The 21435-nt window shown below is 40.1% G+C and overlaps 1 protein-coding gene across 2 annotated transcripts in view; it reads right to left on the minus strand.

The window, feature by feature from the left end:
• The window catches only part of LOC113031220 (rho GTPase-activating protein 26), an 83498-nt gene that overhangs the window by 37704 nt on the left and 24359 nt on the right, over positions 1-21435 (minus strand). For both annotated transcript variants that reach the window (XM_026183206.2, XM_026183205.2), the window contains exons 3-5: positions 3470-3565; positions 644-705; positions 353-424 (exon numbers count right to left, since the gene is read on the minus strand). In XM_026183206.2, the coding sequence (XP_026038991.2) occupies positions 353-424; positions 644-705; positions 3470-3565 (230 nt within the window). The remainder of the gene's footprint in view (positions 1-352; positions 425-643; positions 706-3469; positions 3566-21435) is intronic.

Below are 21435 nucleotides of genomic sequence, written 5' to 3' on the forward strand. Positions count from 1 at the left end.
AAACAGGCCAGACAATGGGCGTGTATTAGTTGTGGTAAAGCAAAGTTTCAAAATCGAAGGCATTGCATTCACGAGTTAATGTGAAACTGTATGCATGTGTCCCTGGCAACTAGCAAAAGGCACAAAAAACAATAAAAACGAGAACAAAAAAAAGAGAGAAAAATCTGAATGTTTTTCTGATCTGTATGTTTTGAGTAGGTGCTGTCTGACACAGATCCTTTAATAGCTCCAGGAGCACTAAAGGCCATTATTGATTTATTCTTCATGCTAGCATACATGTATCAATACAAACCCACAGCTCATGTACAGTTAAAAGTCATTTCTGTGGCCCATGTACTGTCACCCTTCTTACCTTGGCTGCACTGATTTGCTCTTTCCTGAACCGCTCCAGCGGCAAAATTAACACATCACTGGCATTCTCGATCTACAAGGCAGATATACACACCATAAAAATCCATGTTACAGACACGCCAGTATACACCAGGTATTTTAATATTTGTATCATTTGTACCAGCAGTTTCTATCACAGCCGCCAGTCATTTTCTGGAGAGGACTAATGTTTCCGTGGTTATAAAAGACCAAACGTTCACTCTCATTAAGAATAACCTATAATATAGACAATATAGCTAGATAGGTCACTCACCATTCGTGTCCGTTCATCCTCCAGGTTCTGTAAAACTGCTGCAAACTCCTGAAGTGACTTGGCTAGGGACAGTCATGTTGGTAGATGGGGTGAACGAGAAAGAGACAAAAGAGATCATTGAAAATAAAAATGAGGCAGAAAGGCAAAGCACTGCTATTTTTAATGCTGATAAAGAGCGAGACAAAAAAAAGATGCAAGGGAAAAGCATCGAACAGAATACAGCTATCGGGGAGTAAAGAGGTTAAAGGTGCTTTGTTTCTGCTTCGGTGCCACTTATTTAGAGGTTTCGAAATGTTTCTAAACTCATGACATAGCAGAGTAATTAACTGGAAATGAAACCGCAACTTAAAGGGTTTGTTTCTATGGTGCTTTCACAGTCAGCATGGATCGGTGCAAGGTTACCCCATTCACTGGCAAACGAGCCACAGCTACATTGTTCAGGTCAGAGTTTCCACTTCAATTGCCTCTGACCCTGTCCAACACTTCACACACACGAACACACAGACTTGTTCTTCAGGCACACTGAGCGCACCTCAAGTAATTGAAGAGTGTGCCTGCAGAACATGTGTTCCGAACATGTGTTCCTTATGCACAGGCATGCAGAAATTGTATGCGCACTGTGATAATCCATTCCACAGTTATCCATTTTATCCTCATTAACATCAAACTTCATGTTTCTGTAAATTATAGGTTTTGTATTTGGCTATTAAAAAGTAGATGCAGGCCTTAAACGTCCAGGTTTGAGTGGAATCTAATGGCAGAAATGTGATATAATTGTAGTTGTGTTTTAATTAGCGTAGAATTGAATTTTTAGTGTAGGAGACAATTTTTCATTGCCTCAGAATAAGCTCTTTATCTACAGAGCCTGCAGGTACACGTCCAGGTGCTTCTATAGAAGCCCAGAATGGACAAACCATACAGAGGGCCTTTTCCATTTTGTGTTTTAGCACCAACTCTAGCATCACCAGAATACAGAAATTAATCAGGGTGCAATCTGTACTGTCAGCTGACACTTCACCCTACACATGGCTTCTTTCATCCATTATTAGTCCAAGTACAGATGACCAGACCACAGCCCTCCCTCCCCTGTCACCTACTTTAACTGTTCCAAGGGGACATCAAAGCACTCCCAAGCCAGCCGGGAAATGTAATCTCTCCAATGTGTCCTGGGTCAGCTCTGAGGTCTCCAGCTACAGGGACAAGCCCAAAACACAGCACCTTGGAAGCATCCCAATCAGATGCCCAAACCACCTCAACTGGCACCTTTTGATGTGGAGGAGTAGCAGCTCTACTCTAAATTCCTCCCAAATGGCTGGGCTCCTCACTCTATCTAGGAGTGCTCAGACATCCTACCGAGGAAGCTCATTTCTGCCACCTGTGATCTGACACCCACAACTCACAGCCAAAGGTGAGGAATGTAGATCAACTGGTAAACGGACGGCTTTGCTTTCATGCTCATCTCTCTCTCCACAACAGGAAGGTACGACATCCAGATTACTGCTGACAATATGTGTGTCCATCTCCCCCTTCCTTCTCCCCTCACTTGTGAACAAGACCCTAAAATTCTTTAACTCCCACACTTAGAGCAGCAACTCAAGACTTTGAGGTGCTAATTCCCATCCCTGCTGCTTCAGATTTGGCTGCAAACCTCCCAACCACAAGCTGGAGGTCATCATTCAGTGAAGCCAACATAACCACATCATCTGCAGAAAGGAGAGATGACATCCAGAGAGAGACCACAGAATCTAACACCATCCACCCTGGGCTACAAATTCAGTCCATAACAATTATAACCAAAATCCATGACAGATGAAAGCCCTGGTGGCGTATAATACTCGCAAACAAATGTGTCCGACTTATTGAGACAATGCAGACAAAGTTCTTTCTACAAATAAATCCTGATGTCTTAAAAATAGTATAAAATTGTAATACGGCTCTTATTATGCAATCAAAACTTGACGATTAATCTAAACTCTTTCATGTTGACACATTGACGTAAATCAGTACCTATTGTTTTTTTCCACATTGTTCTAAGAGGACTTATTATAGCATCAGAGAGATGAAGATGGGTTTTGACATGAGTCTCGCCATGAATAGCCTAACAGCAACAGTGCTGCAATCCAGCTGAGCACCAAGCTGTTCAGGAAAGATAGCCAGCGATAGTGAAACAACAGCAGGGTTGTAGGTCAGAATCAGGGCAGCAAAGAGCTGCAGACTGACACAGAGAGGGTGTGGTGACTGCACAGACTCTCACACAGCAGGCTGTTTGAGCAGAAACAGCCGGATGAGTTCTGGGAACTCATATTTTACACACCAATATCACAAACTTTTGTGTAATGACATTTTATTTCATGAAATAACTACAACATTTATGAAGACTAACTGTAGCTATCAAAAATAATGAAATTATACCGAAAGGGCTGCAAAATCTGAGCCAATGTCCAGTTTTTTCCTTGTTTTACAGTGTTACTATTAGACTGTCCATCAGCTGCTGATAATCATTTCAATTTTTGAACTATTTTAAGCCACAAGTCAGATGGATCAAAATTACACCCGTTTTCAAAATGTGCCAGTAGTTTTATTAAGTACAGAATAAGCTTTGATATTTTAACAAAAATAGCACATTCAGGGCAGATACCTAATCTGAGACTCATCAGTTTCCTGTCCAGCAGCACTAAAATGAAAATCAAGCTGACCTTGAAGTCAACGCTGATTTGGCTATTCTATTTTAGTGACGAGACATGATACAACATCATTTGATGTCTATTTAGAGGCTTTCCTCTTCTGGTGCACCGAATGTATTGGATTTCACATCCGCACACTCACCTATGCACATCTCATCATCCGTCTCAGCATCTCCAATGCACTGGAATTTAAAGTCATTGAGAGAGTCAGCAAACTTCCTCTTCGCTGTCGACAGACCTGAGAGAACAGAAAAAATAAGAACGTTAAGGTCGTATTTTATGGTGGTCCACCTCACTTTAAGTGAGTTTGTAATAATGTAATAACAAGCTGTACCGAAAAATCTTAATCTGAACTCTAGAAAACCTAGTTCTAAATAATGTGATAAGATTATGGACGAGAATAGCTGTTTTGTCCTGATTATACTTTTAATGCAGGTACTGAAAGTGAGTGGAAAGGCGGACAACACGAGTGGGTCCCCTGTGGCATCAGTGATGGAGGTTGACAGCTCATATATTTGTGTGTGTTCGTGCTGAAAAGTGCAAAAAAAAAAAGAAGTTCCGTTCGACTTAAGTCACATTAGCCAGGCGAGGAACTGAAAAGCCTTAGACAGCTGGATGCCTTTCAAATAATACATGAGGCGCTAAGAGCTCCTAGGAGACAGACACTCACGGCGAGCTTGGCTTCCCTTGCATTTAAACTCAACGCAGGGTCACCTCCACTACAACATTTCCTGTTGCTTGACTGGCTTAGGTCAGCAACATTCAAAGGATCACGATGAAATAGTGGAAGGATGAAGAGGAAGACACAAAAAAGAAACAGACTTCACATAACTTTCTTGTAAATCGCATGCTGTGGAACAGCACCCTGCAACAATGGCTTGCTCGCCATTCTGACACCGACCCCGAAGGAATGGATTAAAATAATTATCATTTTATACTGAATAAAGTGTTCTTTTACTTTAACATTCAAAAAAAGAAAAGAAACTTATGCATGACGCGGTCAGCTTCAGCAGGGAAACCCACGACGATAGGGAGGAGGACAAAATTTATACAAAAGCTACACAAGCAAATATGTATTTGTGGCATTTTGTAAAATAAAGATAGAAAGTATAATTAAATCCAGGCAAGGAAGGAAAATAAAAAAAAAAACACAAGAGGAGAGATCAAGAGTTTCATGAAAATGCGCATGGGAGTCAGGGAAAGGACAGCAAGCGCAGACAGAAGAAAGACAGAGAGTAATTGGCCATGTTCAAGTAAATACCACTGCTCCTCCGTGTAGATCAGTGCAGTTTGCCAGTCACAGAAATGAAACGCAGGCCCAGCAGCTCCGCTTAAATGTGCTGCCAGAAAAACGTGCACGCTGGCAGAGAGAAACGCACACAGACCACTTTCTCTCTCCGGACTGACTCAAAAAAACATTTAGGATGTCCGTGAGCAGTGAGTCACAGTGGCCCTGTGTCATCAAAATAACTAAAGTATGACCAAAATGAGACCACACTCCAAACTTGAAGGATAAACTGCGGTTTTACGGTGCCAGTCAGTGTCCAAAAAACAAAACAACCCACTGTACTTTCACAGTATTTCCCCAATTCTCAATATTTTGCTGCAATTACATAACAGAAATCATGTGACATATTTTAATAAAATTAAATATATAACAATGTTTAAAGGTAAACATGTATATAGTGAAGCAAATATGTTTTTCCAATAGAAAATTGCAATGAAAACCAAATGTCGTCTATAATGTCATATTGCCAGTGAATTTACAGCATAAATAACTAACTAATATAAGTAGCATACATAAAGTAATATAACCTTTTCTTCAGTCGTTTTGAAAGCCAGCAGGTCTCAGCACTCAAACGTTTCAGGGTGTTTTTAGGTTTCAATGATTAAACATGCTGTTTTCAGGCTTTATAATCACTGCCATTACATATTGGCAAATGAGGCTGCACTGAGTGATCTCAGGTATCTATGAGCCAGATCTTAGGTAACCGAGGCGCCTGCTTTCTATCACACATTTCAGTAAACTTACTTATTTGTTTTGTGTAGTAGCATGGGTGATTTATTTTCAGCACGGGTGGCCTCAGCGGGAATCACATCCAGCCCTGGCAATAGTGACATCACATCTACTGAGCTGTATAAAACCATATCTCTCTCTACACTCTCTCATTCTTACGTCTCCTCTCTCTTATTTTTGGCCTCCACCTCCCTTAGGTCTCCTTTTTGACAGTTTCTTTTTTCCCCCTCCTTTATTCCCACTGACAGTTCTTCTCAGCACCCCGTGAGTGAAACGTGCCCATCGATGATTTCTCCTCTCCGGCTTCAGCCACTCTGTGTGCTCTCCTGCACACAAATCACAACTAACCACAAACTAAACACACACACACTCAGTGCCCCTTTCTGATTTTGCATATTTAAACACTTACATGTTTCAGAGCATTGAACAAATTCTAACATTAGACAACCTGGAGCAAGATAAACTGAATAAATACAAAAGGCAGTTCTTAAATGGTGATTTTTAATTTTCTTAAAGGGAAAAAAAAAAAAACTATCCAAACCTTCCTGACCCCATGAAAAAAGTATATCACTTGATAAGTATGTCAGCAGAAAAATCAGCACTTTCCATCCAGGGAAGAACTGGAAGCCCATAAACAGAACATAAAAAGAACTAAAGGTTTGAACACAACATGAAGTTTTATTCCTCCTAGAAATCTCATTTTCATGTCATGGAAACCCCAAGCACGTTGACAAATACATTATAAACACCAGTGTGTAGCACACTAGATAAAGTAGACAACTCATATGCTGCAAGGCTATTGCAGAGGCCTGAGTTCAAATCTGGCCCCAAGGCCATTCACTGTATGTCTTCCCCGGTCTTTCTCCCAGCCGTTATTGTCCTATTGAAATAAAAATTTTAAAAAAGTAATATTACTAGCCTTAAGAAGAATTCCTTCGAGAAATCTTATCTCCTAGATAAGATCTTTCAGGTTTTCTAAGAGAAAATTGAAACGGACACGGTTTTTGTTATTTGTAGCAAAGTATCATCATTAAGACAGGACAAAAATAATTTGATATAATTGCATTATTTTTCAGACACACCATCATAGCACTTTTGCATGAAAGTTTAAGGTTTGTTTCCCCCTTGAATCACTTAAAAATGTGACGGAAAAATAAAAATCAAAGTGCGAAATTCTGTTTAACCTACTTTCCCTTGGAGAGTCTCACTCTACACTTTGGCAAACAGCGTGATAAGGTAACTTTTTACTCTGGCTCATAAATACAGATACGCATCAGGAGTGGACCAGTGGATAGTCAGCATTTTTGGCAGCAATGACACAACAGGACACACATAAATCCACATATATATTCACACATTTATGCACGCGCACATACACGTGTCAGCCCCATGCGGGTCTCTCGGCTTATATGAACCATGTTTTCAAATCAAAACCACATTGTTGGCTGATGAGATTCTGTAAAATCCTGCCAACACAAAGGAATCACTATAAAACAAAAAAAAATGAATCACACCACAACAAGTACATTGTCCAGAAAGCTTTAGGAAAAGGGAAAGTCTACTTACAGATGTAGCAAGAAGTGATGCTTGCCATTTATGGCATCCAATTTAATGCGGTAAGACACATGTTCAAGCTCCAGGTTAAAAGAAAGGTTGTAACTGGCTGACAGGCTGAGCTATAACACTGGTCAGTCATTTGTACACATGAGTCCAATTTCTGGCTAGGTACTAAAAAGGAAAGGGAAAAGTAGATGGTTTACATTACTAAAGTTATACAAAAACTATTAACACGATAGCAGACTGTGTGCTTCAAAATTTTGGGCTGCTTGTTGCTACTTTTAACCACCAAACAGAACTGAACTGCATGTTTGCCACTACAGCACTGTCCCATTGTCGTTATTAGTGCATAGGTCAGCTGTCAATGTGATAAAAATCTTAAAATTCTACGAGAAAATATGTAAACCATTTTAAATATGCTGAATCAGATTAGAAGCTAAAATAAAAACACACAGTTGGATGTGTTGATGCCCTGTCGTCAGTATGTGTGTATTTGTATGTGCGCGCCTGTATGTCTGTGCCCAGGCAGGAAGGACAGCAAAAGACAAGGACAACTAAAAATAGATGACCCTGTTGACACTTGCCTCTCCGTCTTTTCTCTCACACTCACAGGACAAAATTCCTGCCATGCTTCGCTCCTTTAATTCTGAGCTTAAGACACCAACGAAAAAGAGAAACACAAACGGAAACACACAAACATGCACCGATAGGACAAACGCCCTGCTGCAAGAGAACTCCACAAGAACAGTTTGATGAACATGATGATGAAGACATGGCCTCCAAACTCCACCCATCCATCAATCGAGCTCTTCTGCAGGAATATTATGGTGCTGCCAAAGCAACCCAGATATTTAGTAGCCCAAGGGCTCCTCTCAGCTGGGACATGCCTGAACTTCCTCGCCTAAGACGCAATCTCATCAGAAGCACTTCAACTAACTTTGTTTGGAGGAGTACTCTGAACCCCTCCTGAATGACTGCCACTCTATAATTAGGGGTAAGCTAAGACACACTTAGCTTTTTCTTTCAGGCACTAATCAGAGCACTCATGAACAAATGTAAAAAGAAAATGTGGGAAGGCGGCTTTTTGAACATATGCAAGTACGGCTGGACCATATCATACCATTCACGGTAATACCGGTATAATGCTAGGTAATGGTAAGAAAATGAAATATCGCGATAGAATATGGATAAAACGCGCATGCGCCAGTGCCTTTGTTTTCATACGTACATGGCGAAAAAAGCATGGCGGCAACGGAGAATGAGAAGGGCGAAGGCGGAGCATTGAACGAAACAGATGAACCAGAATTGGTTTGTAAAAATGGTGCAACTTCAGTGGTGTGGAACTGGTTTGGCTTTCGTCCGTCAGACACACCACAGCACATTTTTTTGGTAGAGCATGCAAGCGGGCCGTCGTTATTACAGTTCTTACCGAACCAATTTTATGTGGTACACAGCGCTCAAAAATCTGTCAAAAAATGTTTTAGTACGACTTTGCTGAGCTACGAAGCCGCACCACTCGATGGATTGTCGGAGCATTATGGCTACCGTAGTCAGGAGCCTCGCTGAGTATTACGTACTGTGTATTACGTACTATGTATTATGTGCGTATAACCTCTTTTTCAATTTCCACTGGAAATGCCTTTTGGTTAAACTGTCAGCAAGGAATTTGCATTTGCACTGTTCAATTTTTATATAGCTTAAATGCACATAAGAAACAGCTGCTTGTTTAAGTAAAAATACATTGATGGGGGGTTTTTTGCACTAATAAAGTTGTGGAGTTGTAAAGTATTTTGTCTTGCGTCAATTATATCGTCAGTTATATCGTTATAGAAAATTTTCAAATATATATCGTGATAAATATTTTGTCAAAATTGGATAAAATCACTTTTAAAGACAGTACTCTGAGTCACAGTGGAAAATCTCACTGCAAAAGTAGAAAAATCCTCTCAGTGCTGCATTTTAACAAAGGTATTTGTATGACAGTGACTTGGATACTGCTGAAATGTTGCATCTTACTCAAAAAACACAGAGAAACACACACACAGAGCACTGTAAGCTACACAAAAGGAATCTGTAATTAACCACAACCATGCAGCAGCTCTACAACGGCCGCTATGTGTGTCACAAACACACACATACACGGTCAAAAGAATGGGCCTGTGTGATGTCAACAGGATATCCAACAGTAGCTTGAACTCTACAGAAGCTTTGTTCCATGAGCATGTGAATAGAAACTTTATTCATCAAGTAGGACACACACACACACACACACACACACACACACACACACACACACACACACACACAATTCATCTGGGAGACAAAGACAGATTTCAGTCTCCTCATCTAATTCTTTACATGACCCAGCAGCCAAGCAAGGAGAGGAACTGATGGACTCAATTATAGTGGAAGGAATGTAAAAATCACTACGTAGTGTACGAGGCACTGTATGGGAGTTTACATTGGGACACATATTTTTATGATGTTACTGGCAGTGTATATGTTGCATCAAGGTTAATATTGTACGAAATAAGGACCATCATTATTTTATGTTAATTTATTTATACATGTAACTTCAAAACCCTATTTTTAAAAAGTGCATATGAATAAAGCATTTTTCATAATGGCCGACTGCCAACTGTTTGACGGGAATTTGTCAGGAACTTGAAAATTAACTGTTCACAGCCTGATACGGAGGTCAAATTAAATTCTCTAACCATTTAATGCAAATTTTCTCTGTTTAAACACTGACACAGTAAAGGCCGTAGTAACACAGTCTTAGGGACTAGTTAGCAACGCCCTGCTTTTCCCCCTCTAACTAGGTGAAAAGTGTCCATGCCTCAACTAGTTGGCTTTGTAATTGGTGCAAAGAAGGTTCTGCACCAAAAACCTCCTTGTGATTGCTTTTGTCACTAGCAGTTTTCTGCAGTCACCTATAGTTTTCAATTTTGGAAGATCCCAATTTGTCTACAAACATTCACTAACTAACCCAGAAATGGAGAATGTTTGTTTCTGACCACTAACCAGTCTTTAGACTTGCATCAATGAGACTTTGGCAATTTATTTCACATTGAGTACCGGGCACAACCACAACATCATGATGCAGTCACTTATATTCGTATTGCTCACCATTAAACTGCAGGAAGCAGTTGCAGTATTCCCCTGAAAGATAGGTGTCGCCACTGAGACAGTATCCCTACATCCTATCTGATATAGGAAGAGAAGTCAACAAAACTGGAAGCAAAGACTTGGTGATAAAAACACTCGGCAAAGTCTCAAGTTTTCAGAGATTTAAATCTTCCTCTGCATATCTGTATATCTCTGAGCTTCTGTAGGGGAATACCATTAAAATGACAGTAGAAACCAACATTATCATACACTTGTGCCCTTCCATTTTCATATCCAGAGAATAAGCTAAGCTGGCTACTAGATAGTAAATGCCAAAACTGCTTTCAAATACATATAAGTGCATATTTTTTAGCTAAATCACAGATTAAAAAACAAAACAAAAATGTGTTTGAAAAGGCACACTCTTGGGCCTTGCTTCCCCTTTAGTGAACAAATAGAGAGTTTCTCATACATGAATCATTATACTGAAGACAAGATTTAACATTGGGTTTTGGCTACATTTAGGTCAGTTGTCATTTGGCAAGTAGTCATTAGGGTTAGTGCTAAAGCACATCTAGGAAATGAATAGAAGTCAATGTAAAGTCCTCTCCAGTGTTGCTTAGCTTGTAAGTTAATATAATTGTTACCCATTGACTCCTTATTGAATTACACCTTAAAATACATCTATCAATTAGAAACAAAACTATGCCAACAGTCAAAAAACAAAACTGTATTAATCTTATAATTATTATACCTCTATACTGCCATGTCTTACTGCATGTACTGAAGGATGCATACTATTGTATAGGGGACTCTATTTTTCCTAATTTGCCTTTGTTCTTTTATTAGTGATAGTCATGTTGAGTGACACTTTAATCAGATCTAAAGCAACAAATGCATTATCAGTGCCTTAAAGCTCATTAGTAAAGCAGACATGTCACAAGAACCAAAAATGAAAAGGAAAAGACGCCTGCAATGAGTAAACATCATCAAGCTGAGCAGGAACGTCTGTATATGGGCAGGCTTTCCTGTTGGACGCAGCACACAAGGTCAAACTGATGCGTAGTGGAGAGGAAGCACTAGTTTCACAGCAACAACAGGCCACAGAAGCAGGGAAAGTGTGAGAGCATAAAAAGGCAAGGAAGTGGAGATGGCTGTTTTTCAGGCGTTACCATGGTGAGTGCAGGTTGGGGGGGGGAGCAAGGTTCATAGGTCACGTTGTGTCTGTCCACTCAGCTCAGCCAGCTTTATTGGAAGCTAACTGGGTAGGGCGTTCATTGTCGCACAACACAGCTCATCACTATCATTTTGAAGCATATATGGGTGATTAAGGTCAAATCTGGCCATGAGTGTAGATCCTGTTACGCATCCACATTTCATATCCGTCATCTGCTTGTAATACAACCCACCATCACAGCGGGGGGCCACAGGAAAAAATGCTCACCGCTGTCTGCTAATATTAAGTCCATACCATATAATATCTTGCCATGCATTCCCTGAGGACTGTGCGGAAACGGTTGATGTTCAGAGGTTAAATTAAGGTGGAATCAAATTCAGCCTCTTCAGTGATTAAAATATTGCAGCACAAGTGATGGTAATTTGTTTTGTGTGAAAAAACGCTATGTGAGTGTAAGAACAAAAAATGTAGAGCTTAGAGCTTTGTTATGGCATGGGAGAACGTTTGAGTTGGATGCGACGACAATAACGTCACCTTAGAGATCGAAAAAAAGAGTCAGAGATTGGCAGAGAAATGAAGAGAAAGAGAGAAAAACAGTTTAGAGTTATATTTTATATCATTCCCTCCAAAGTCCAGCCTGGCTGTCTTTACAGCAAGTATGTCATCACGACAAGCTGCTGCCAAGATGCATGAAACAACCCCCGGGCTGTAGCTTGGACTCTTTATGCTAACATCCTCACAGATGCAGGAGACACACGCATAGCCTACTTATGCAGTCTACATGGACGCAAGCACACATGCACATATAGGTTACATTTCCTTTATTAGAATGTTGTATACAGCAATACAACTAAAAGTCTGGAGCCAGACTGGTGGTCCTTGATGTCATCCTTCAGGTAAATGTTAATGCCAGCATGCAAAATGTAAGTAAATACAAAGTACAGCTAAGGTTAGTGGATTAGCTGTCATAAACAAAAATGATTACAAGTACATTTTAAAACTGATGATGGTTCAGGAGATCAAGAACTTTATTACACCTCATCAGGCTAAGACTGAATTACCTTACCAACCTTTACAATATTTGTTAGGGGTCACCCAGTTCTTGGTCTGGTTGATATTCTTTCTCCTGAAGTTGTGTAACATGGACCAGTTTATTGGTAATACGAATGTATGGCCTCTTATTAACACTAAAATGGCTGAAAAATGCCATATAATGGCTGGGCTGAGCTAAGGTTATGACTAAGATGCTTACAGTCAAAAGTAGTCTAACAATCTGCTCTAACAGACACATTTGCCCCTCGTATAATTTGTAACGGTATCTGCCGTGAAAAAGCTGTATTGCTAGTATCCATCCAATAGCTGCCAAAAACTGAAGGGGGAATATCTGAACATCTGTACAAAATTTCATGGATGGCTCCAAGGTAAGACCATGCAATGCTCAAAGAGTTTACAAAAAAGAGATTGCATCTCAGACTCTAGAGGCCTCAATTAGCATGTAGCATGTTAAAGTTAATGACAGACAAACGGCAAGACTTCTGGAAGACAGACCAAGACCAAAGAGGAGATTTTTGGCCATAATATACAGTTTAGTTCAAATCAAATACACCACATCATCACAAACACCTCATACCGACTTTCATGCACCCCTTAACCACCTTTATCCTGTTGTTGTAGAACTTCAAGTCCTCTGGTTGGTAATCACTTGACTCAGACTGAAACTGACCCGGGCATCTTGAAGCCATTGAGTCCACCATGAACTCATCTGTATACCAAAATATTCTAGAGTTAAATATAAGGCCATCTGTCCAACAGCTAAAGCTCGGCCCAAAAATGTGTCACACAGCAGGAGAACAATACAAACTTTATCAGCTTTCAACAGGCTGATAAAGAAAAGAATCAAATTGCTGCAATGGGCCAGTCAAAGTCCAGACCTCAAGTAATTTAAATGCTGTGGTCAACCTTAAGAGGGCTGCGCCTAAACAAATACCCCCAAACCTCAATGAACTAAAGCACCATTGTAAAGGAGAGTGGGCCAAAATTCATCCACCATGACGTGAGAGATTGATAAAGTCAAACAGAGACTATTGCTTCAAGTTATTGCTGCTAAAGGTGGTTCAGCAAGCAAGAATCATGGGATGTACTTACTTTAATCACAGGACTCCATGGAGACCTATCAAAGCTTTCTTTTTCACATGATTGCTTATTTTTTAAAGATCTATTCACCTTTAAATATTTCTTGTAACTTTTGAAATTACATAGAATAATTCTTTGCACTTTATTGGGATCTGTCAGAGGAAGAATGCGGCTTCAGTAATGTACTGGCCCCATTGCTTCACCTTCTATAGCATGGGGACTACAGATGTGAGCTCCAGGGCAAATCAAAACCTCAGCTACCAAATACAGACGCCCACAGGTGCACGTTCACACACACACACACACACACACACACACACACACACACACACACACACACACACACACACACACACACACACACACACACACACACACACACACACACACACACACATTCTGCATATTTCTCAATCATACACTAATTGCTGCCACTTGTATAAATATTCCTGCTGGTGGTTTAACTACAGGCTGACACACAGGCATGAGGTCCAGTGCGTCAGTCACACACACCCCCTCCAACTGCCACCAACAGCAGCCATTCACTGTCAATTTTATTTTAAACACGTGTTTAACCAAAGAGAGCAATGAAGACGGGAAAGGTCATTTCGAAGCTACAATACTAAAAATGAACACTGGCTAGAATATTTTTCTGCATTTAATAACAATGAATTACATTTGCTCTAAAAAACATTTGTCTTTCAGACTATACAAAAAGGTATGATTTATATTTTTCATCAACTTTAATTATTAAAACCTCCAAAATCATAAATTGTAAAAATCTAGCATGGTTATAGTTTTGGTGACAAATGCATTTTGTTTACATGAGCAGATCAGGGTAATTGTTTGTGTATTTGTTTTTGTTTTTTTGTAGTTATTACAATAATGTTGTGAAATTTTGCATGTGTCAACAGAAAATCCATGATACATAAACACCCTTCAGTCCCCTTGAATGTGAGAGTTGACAGTGCACACACAGACACACACAAACATGCACAAACTACATGAGCTGTCATTGGCCTGCATTTGGAAGCATTTATAAAAGCAAAGACAGGCCAACACATGACACAGCAGTGGGGTTAACAAAGCAGACCCATCATTGTCACACACACACACACACGCACACACACACACACACTGGAAACACTCACTTTGTCTGTCTCAGCAGATGGCTTTCATCACATCTGAATGTGTCAGTGCAGTGACTGAGTGTACACGTGTTATGTGTGCACTGTAGGAGTTCATTGTAATTAGCTTTTATTTTTCCCCATATTTCAAATTGAAAAACACACACACACACACACACACACACACACACACACACACACACACACACACACACACACACACACACACACACACACACACACACACACACACAGTACACACCCAACAACATCTTCATTCCTGTTTAATGAGTGTCAAACTGCCCATCCCAAAGAAGAATCTCATGGAAAGTATTTAAAGATGGAACAAGAGAAAGAAAAACAGGGAAAAAAAACAAAACACTTTTTTAAAAATCCTCTGAATTTTACAGAGATTATAAAGTCTACACTAAGTTTATGGTGGCCTTTAGTTACACTGCAATAGTACTTGGCTCATCAGAAACTGTCTCAATGGTGGTCAGAGCCCAACAAAGTGATGAACAATGGCTAAATAAAGCCTGGGAACAAAAAAGACCCTAACAATGACAAAGTCCCAGCCAGAATGAACTGAGTGTTGTATGTTGGAGTGGGGGCAGGAAGGTTCAGGGGAAACACATAGGCACAAGAGGAAGAAAGTCAAAGGTTTAGTGAACGAAGGAGGGAACTAAGCTGAGAAACAGCTGTAAGAGAAGGAAATGTGAACTATTTCTTGCCAGTTTAAGGACTCAGGGAGGAAGTGGAATAAACAGAATTTAGGGATCTGGGTATATCAAAGTACCTAGATCCCTAAATTCTAGATACTAGGGATCTAGTATCAAAGTAGAATTAAGTGGGATTAATAAATCCCACTTAATTCCATAATTAAATAACAACATTTAAATTAAATTTGTCTGAGTAGGTTTTCAGTCATCCAGGTCATGGTCATCTAAGGAGCTTGAAAAGCAAAGCAAATGGACTTCTTTAAGTTTTTTTTTTTTAGTATAAATCTGCCACCAAACTTGATTTGACATTTCTCACATTTAAAGACAGTAATCTTTCCCACACCAGATTTCAATGCTCATGCTCCATCTGTCCACCAAATTTTTGTGAATTTCTCCGATGAACTGTTACTCTCTTCCCTATTCCAGCCTGCTGGTCAAGCCAATCAGGATCCGACTGATGCAATTATGTCATGCACGTCGAGCACTTTTGCAGCGGGTGAGAACCCTTCTCTATTTAGTGTCGAAACAGACTGGGTTCGCAAACGGGCAAATTTGCCACAAATGACTCTTTAGAATACAGCATCGTATCCATGTGTGTGAGAGACTGGGTCAGCTGGGCCACAGTCAGTCCATAGTCTTGCTAACAAACAGACAGACAGGGAGAAACACCATTTCTATTTTCATAGTAAATCAAACAGTCATGAATTATCTGTGCAGCTTTGGACAAGAGAGAAACACTGTACATCACCGAGGCTTTCACACTCTCCCTCCTCTTGTCCCAGGCCACATAGCTATCGTATCCTAGCAACTGGCACAAAGAAGCCAGACCACGACGACAAGCAGAAAGTTTAGTTTGTGTCATCGTTTGTGTCTCCCTTACAGTTCAGCTTTCTCTTTGACACTTTTTTCTCTATGCCTTTCCATCGTTAGCTTTTACATTTCACTGTTTTGTTGTTTTTAGTCCCCATCAGCTTCTCTTAGTTTTACACTCAATCCCACTCTGTCCCCTTCCTGCCTCACACACTGTCTGTAGTTCCCTTTCAAACTCTCATTTTGGCACTGCCACACCTGCTGCTGACACAGCGAACAGAGACAACCGGGGAGGTTTTCCTCTCTCCTTTTTTAAAAAGAGCATCTGCGGGGTGAAATCATCCTGCAGACCGCCGACTGCCGCTGGAAAAATCCGCAGCAGGAATGTGGGACAATCTAAGCTGGAATCCGAGCGGAGGACTGGGGGCCAGAAATGCCCTGCTCTGGCTAAAACTTACCTCGTAATTTAAAGGAAAACACCAACATTTAGCCAGTTTTATAACATTCTTGTGAAATGTGGAGAACACAGACACCACAAGTATCCGAGTGTCCCCAGGATCATTTGCCCTGGAGCCCTGTTCACAATGTTGAAACCATCTGCAACAACATTAAAAAAGTGGTTTTAGTCTGAAGACAGCCTCAGGTCACCTGTTTCCTGTGATAAATAATTGAGTACTCATCATAATTTTGAACTTGTGCTCAAATTTTGGTCTTTGAAAATTTTCAGATGCACCGTTTGAGAGATTTTATGACTTTAAACAGAATATTTAGACATTTTGTATAATAATACAACAATTTTATGACATTAATTTAAAAAAAGGAACAAAATAATATTTATTTCAGGTCACTAGGGTTCTGGAGTTTGACTCAGTTGCAAACTGAAGACATCTCCAGTAACGGCAGCCCTTCATATGACAACCATGACTTACTTAAAGCCCAAGCGCACTCTTCATAACAGGAAACGTAAGAGAATATATGACTTTCCCTTTGCACAGAGCTCACAGGGAGTGCAGGCGATGATAGATACAGACACAGAGTGACAGAGCAGAGGAAAGCAGCTCATCGTACAGAAGGTAAGAAACAGAAGAAAACAAGGATGATGGAGTAGTTTTCCTTCTGTTGTGTACAGTTTTGCTGAGCTTCCGGAGAGACTTGACCCATTAGAGGTCATTGCTGGTAACAAACACCCTAAATACTGTTCCAACACAAACAGTGGGAAAAGAATAATTACACTTCATTATTATTTGAAGAATTTGTGAATAAATCACATTATGCAACAATGGTGAGGACATCTTTCACACATTTTTACACAAGTTTCTCTCAAAAAACGTCCAGTTTCACAAGGCAGTGTTCTCTATGATGAAGCAAGACAATTCAACTGCCCTGGGTCCCAACTTGTGGCTACAAAACAACCAGTTACTACAAAACAATAGGAAACACATCTTGAAAGTGCTTTTCCCTTGAGTTAAACAACATCCAAGTGGCAGCCTACAGTTTGAATGCCTGTTGGACGCATTACAGATCAGACCAGTAAGGCAGCAGCGGTGATACGAAAGAGGAGAGAGGGTGGAAACCACACTAACCAGATTAGTGCCAGTCTCCAAATAGCCTTCGTCCACTTCCTCCACTACGCCCGACACAAACTTGACCTCTGTTCCAGACAGAAACACAAACATGCTGCAAAACAATGCCTACAACTCTCCCTGAGAGCTGAACTGTCACCTTGTTAATTCAGTTATACTGAAGTTATTACTGTTTACTGCTGGTTTTTTAACCTATTAGCACTGAGAGGTATATTCATTGTCTAATGTTTGACTGGTTATGTAAGTCCTACTTATGCAGTACTGCTTAATGTAAACCTTATCTAGCTTGGATCTAAGACAATCTAAACCACTGTGTATTTTATGATTTCGTGCAAACATAAATGGAAAGGTTTTTTTAGTATCATCCAAAAGCCAGAAAAATGTCTGCATATTGCCCATTGTGTAAAGATACCAATTATCTTCACACAATCTTCATAATTCCTTCCAGCACTTACTAATTATTTTCCGAAATATATTATGTATCATGGGATGTTCAGTGTTCATCTACACTAACTAACACAGGACCTGAACCTTCAGTTTATGCTAGTATTAGATCAAAAGCTACACTTTAATCGTCTCAAATATGCTTAAAAAAGAGGATCTAGTCAGAGGACATTACTGCCATACAGTGTAATGGAGTTTTAACAAAGTTTAGATGAGGAGAATTTAGGCTATTATAACTAGTACATCTGCCATACCAGTTTTAAAGACATTAAATAGTTCTCCTTTACATGCCATACAGCATGGCAACTTGCCTTGTATGGAAGGGAAGCCAAACTCACTAACAGCTAAATACTTGTCTTTGAATTGGCAGCCAATATCGAGCAAGAGTGCCAGTGCTGACTGGATTGGAGGTGTTCGTAAAGCTGCCAGTGTTTTCTGTCCAAGACAACAGAGGACAACACTGGACAGCAGCTCTAAGCAAAGACTCTGTGTGACATCAACCAGGAAATAAATCAGCTGTCTCCAGTGGGCCTGGGTGAAATCCTCTGACCTCATTCAATCAACTCTTATGAGACAGATGAAGGAAAGAATAAAGAGAGGAACAAAAAAAACAAACAAAAGCATGAAACTCACAAATGAAGCAAAATCAAAGGAAAAAAACAAAAAAAAGAAAGCTGTGTTTGACAGAGTAGTGCATAAAACAATGACAAGTCCTGGTCTATTTTTTATTACCTCCAATATATATATACCCTGTAATGCAGTGAAAACTGGCAGTGAACTAAGAATTTGGAATGCGAAATGTGGTCAGCAGCTCAATGGTTCAGTGGGTAGCATTGTCGCCTCACTGAAGGTCCTGGGTTTGAATCCAGTTCCTACCACAGTCCAAAGATCTGCATGTTAGGTTAACTGCTGATTCCAAATTGACTGCAAGTGTGAATGCAAGCATGCGTCGTCTGCTTCTCTGTGCCCTGTGATACACTGGTGACCTGACTGTGGTCTCGCACTCTATCAAACTTGGGATAGGTTACAGTCCAGACACTAAATTGGATAAGCAGTTGAATGGATGAATGGCTGGCAGTCATAAAAACGTAAGTTTGCAGCTTTGAATAAGTACTGCTTAGTAAGAAAGATCATAAGACCCCACAAAGCTGTGGAAAATAGACTTAGAAAGATCCTTTTATCTGTTCCTTTTTTTTCTCTAAAGGGTTGCCAAAACAGATGGACTGCATATTTGATCTGGCATGGATGCCCTTCCTGACACAACGGCCCCATTTACCCAAGGCTGGAACCAGCACTAGTACACTAGCTTACAACCCCCTGAGGAGGTCATTTCTCCTTTGGTGTACAAGCCAAATGTGTTAACCACAATGCTACGGACCTCTGACATCTAAAAAAAATGATCATTTAAATAGCCAATTACTCGATCAAGAGAAACTTTATTGCTTACGATCGTAACAAAAAATATCAATTGGAAGTCAAGTTTCTTCGTCTTTTTGTGTATTTATTATATTTTTGATTATTACTTCATTAGTTAACAGAGCAATGACTGATCTAAACTACGACTACTTTCTAACTGAGCATTCGACCACAGAGAGGATGACGATGTAAACAGGATGCAGGAAAAAGCCAGAAATACAATTAGTAGGTAAGGTCAACTGAGATAAACTGTCATTTTTCATAAACTTATTGCCTCTCACTGTTTTTTTAAGTACTTAAGCCTATAAATAAACTGCTTCTTGGCCATTTGTGACTGTCCAGAAAAAAATGATATCTGAAGCTTAGGTTCTAGAAAATTACTATGATTCCTGATTTAGTCATGTTCCACACAACACTGCTAAGTAAAATAAACCTAAATATAGCCCTGAATATTTTGTCTGTGTTTAACAAAACGATTTTCCAGGCTGTGAGATTTCAACCCGCACTTTGCCTACTTTCTTTGTCATAGGTCTGGGAAGTCAGGAACAAGAAAGGCCACACAGGAACAGGAAGAGGAAGTAGGTTCTCGATCCAGACAGTTTTCCAGCCAGAAAAACTGAATCAATGTTCTTACACTGCAAAGTTTTGTTGGAAAAGTTTCCATCCTGGCATTTTAGTGAACGTTATTTTGAAATCATCCATCTAAACATGGTCACATGCCCCCATGGCAGCATCATTCAGTGGCAAAAACATCCCCAAGAAGGAAATTGTTTCCCATCATTCCTTAAAGCGCTCAGATCCTGCACGAGCAACGTGATAAGGAGCCCAAGATACTGATGCTGGCTCCACAAGTCATCATCAGATCTCAGTGTTCGCTACAGCCCTGCACGCAAAAGCTCTTTTGGATGGACCAACACAATATCATGCTGCTGATTTTAATGTTATGCATGACAAACTATAATTCTGACCCGATAACCTTGCATACTTAACCAACTATGCTTTCATTAATTTATCACTTTAAACATTTTTAAAGTCTAAGGAAACCAAACATTTCACTTAATTCTGACGTTCGTAAAGTTAAATAACAAAGATCTCAGTATTCGCCAAAAATAACTGATTATGCCAAAATTGAACACCCACAGCAAGAAGTCATCTTATTTTTATGAAGCACTAAACACACTGATTGAAAGGCTGCCACACAGGGCGAACTTTAACTTGGCCTAAACTAGTTGTCCTCTGAGCACAAAACTCATCTCATTGGATGGCATTGGATACAGCACCCCCTTCAATACCTCAATGCCTTTTATGTGTTTTGACAGCAGAACATTTTCAAGGGATCAGAGGATAGTCAGAGAAATCTAGCTTCAAAAAGAATCTGCAAACAGTAATAAAAAAAAGAAATTGCACCTTGATCTTTCCCACAACCTTTAAATATGAGCAACATTTTTATAAACTTCTCTCTCTCTCTCGCTTATCTGTATTCCCTCTTTCTCTCTCCCTAGAGTCAGAGAAATATGCATTTAAATTAATATTCTTTTGGCTCTATGAATGGGCCTCAATGTCTGTCCCATCAATACCCAACCCCCCAACCAACCCCCACCATCTCCAGCACTAAAACCTCGACCTATAGAAAGCCAAACCCCACGCGGACCAAGCACCTCGAAGTTGTCATCTCCCTTCCCTCTCTTCTCTGCTTTTCTCATTAATCTGTCGCTCTCCCATTCGGTCTGTTCCTGTCAAGATCTTACTAGGTCATCAGGCCAATCCTATTAAATCACCAAGATTTTAGTGTTATATTCAAGCCCTTAAGCTCTCATTTCTTACCGCGTAGCATGCGTCACCATGAAGAGCACTTTCAGAGAGTCACTTGCAAATTTGTAAATGTTCTGAATATTGCATCACCAATGCTACAAGGCGATGACAGTTAATGAGGTGTGTGTCTCAGTGTGTGTGTGAGTATATGCTGCTGTGTGTATCCAGGCATGTGTGGACAAGCTGTCCCTGACACCTGCTGCAG

This window comes from Astatotilapia calliptera, chromosome 10 (assembly GCF_964374335.1).
Source record: "Astatotilapia calliptera chromosome 10, fAstCal68.1, whole genome shotgun sequence".
In the NCBI taxonomy this organism is placed as follows: Eukaryota; Metazoa; Chordata; class Actinopteri; order Cichliformes; family Cichlidae; genus Astatotilapia; species Astatotilapia calliptera.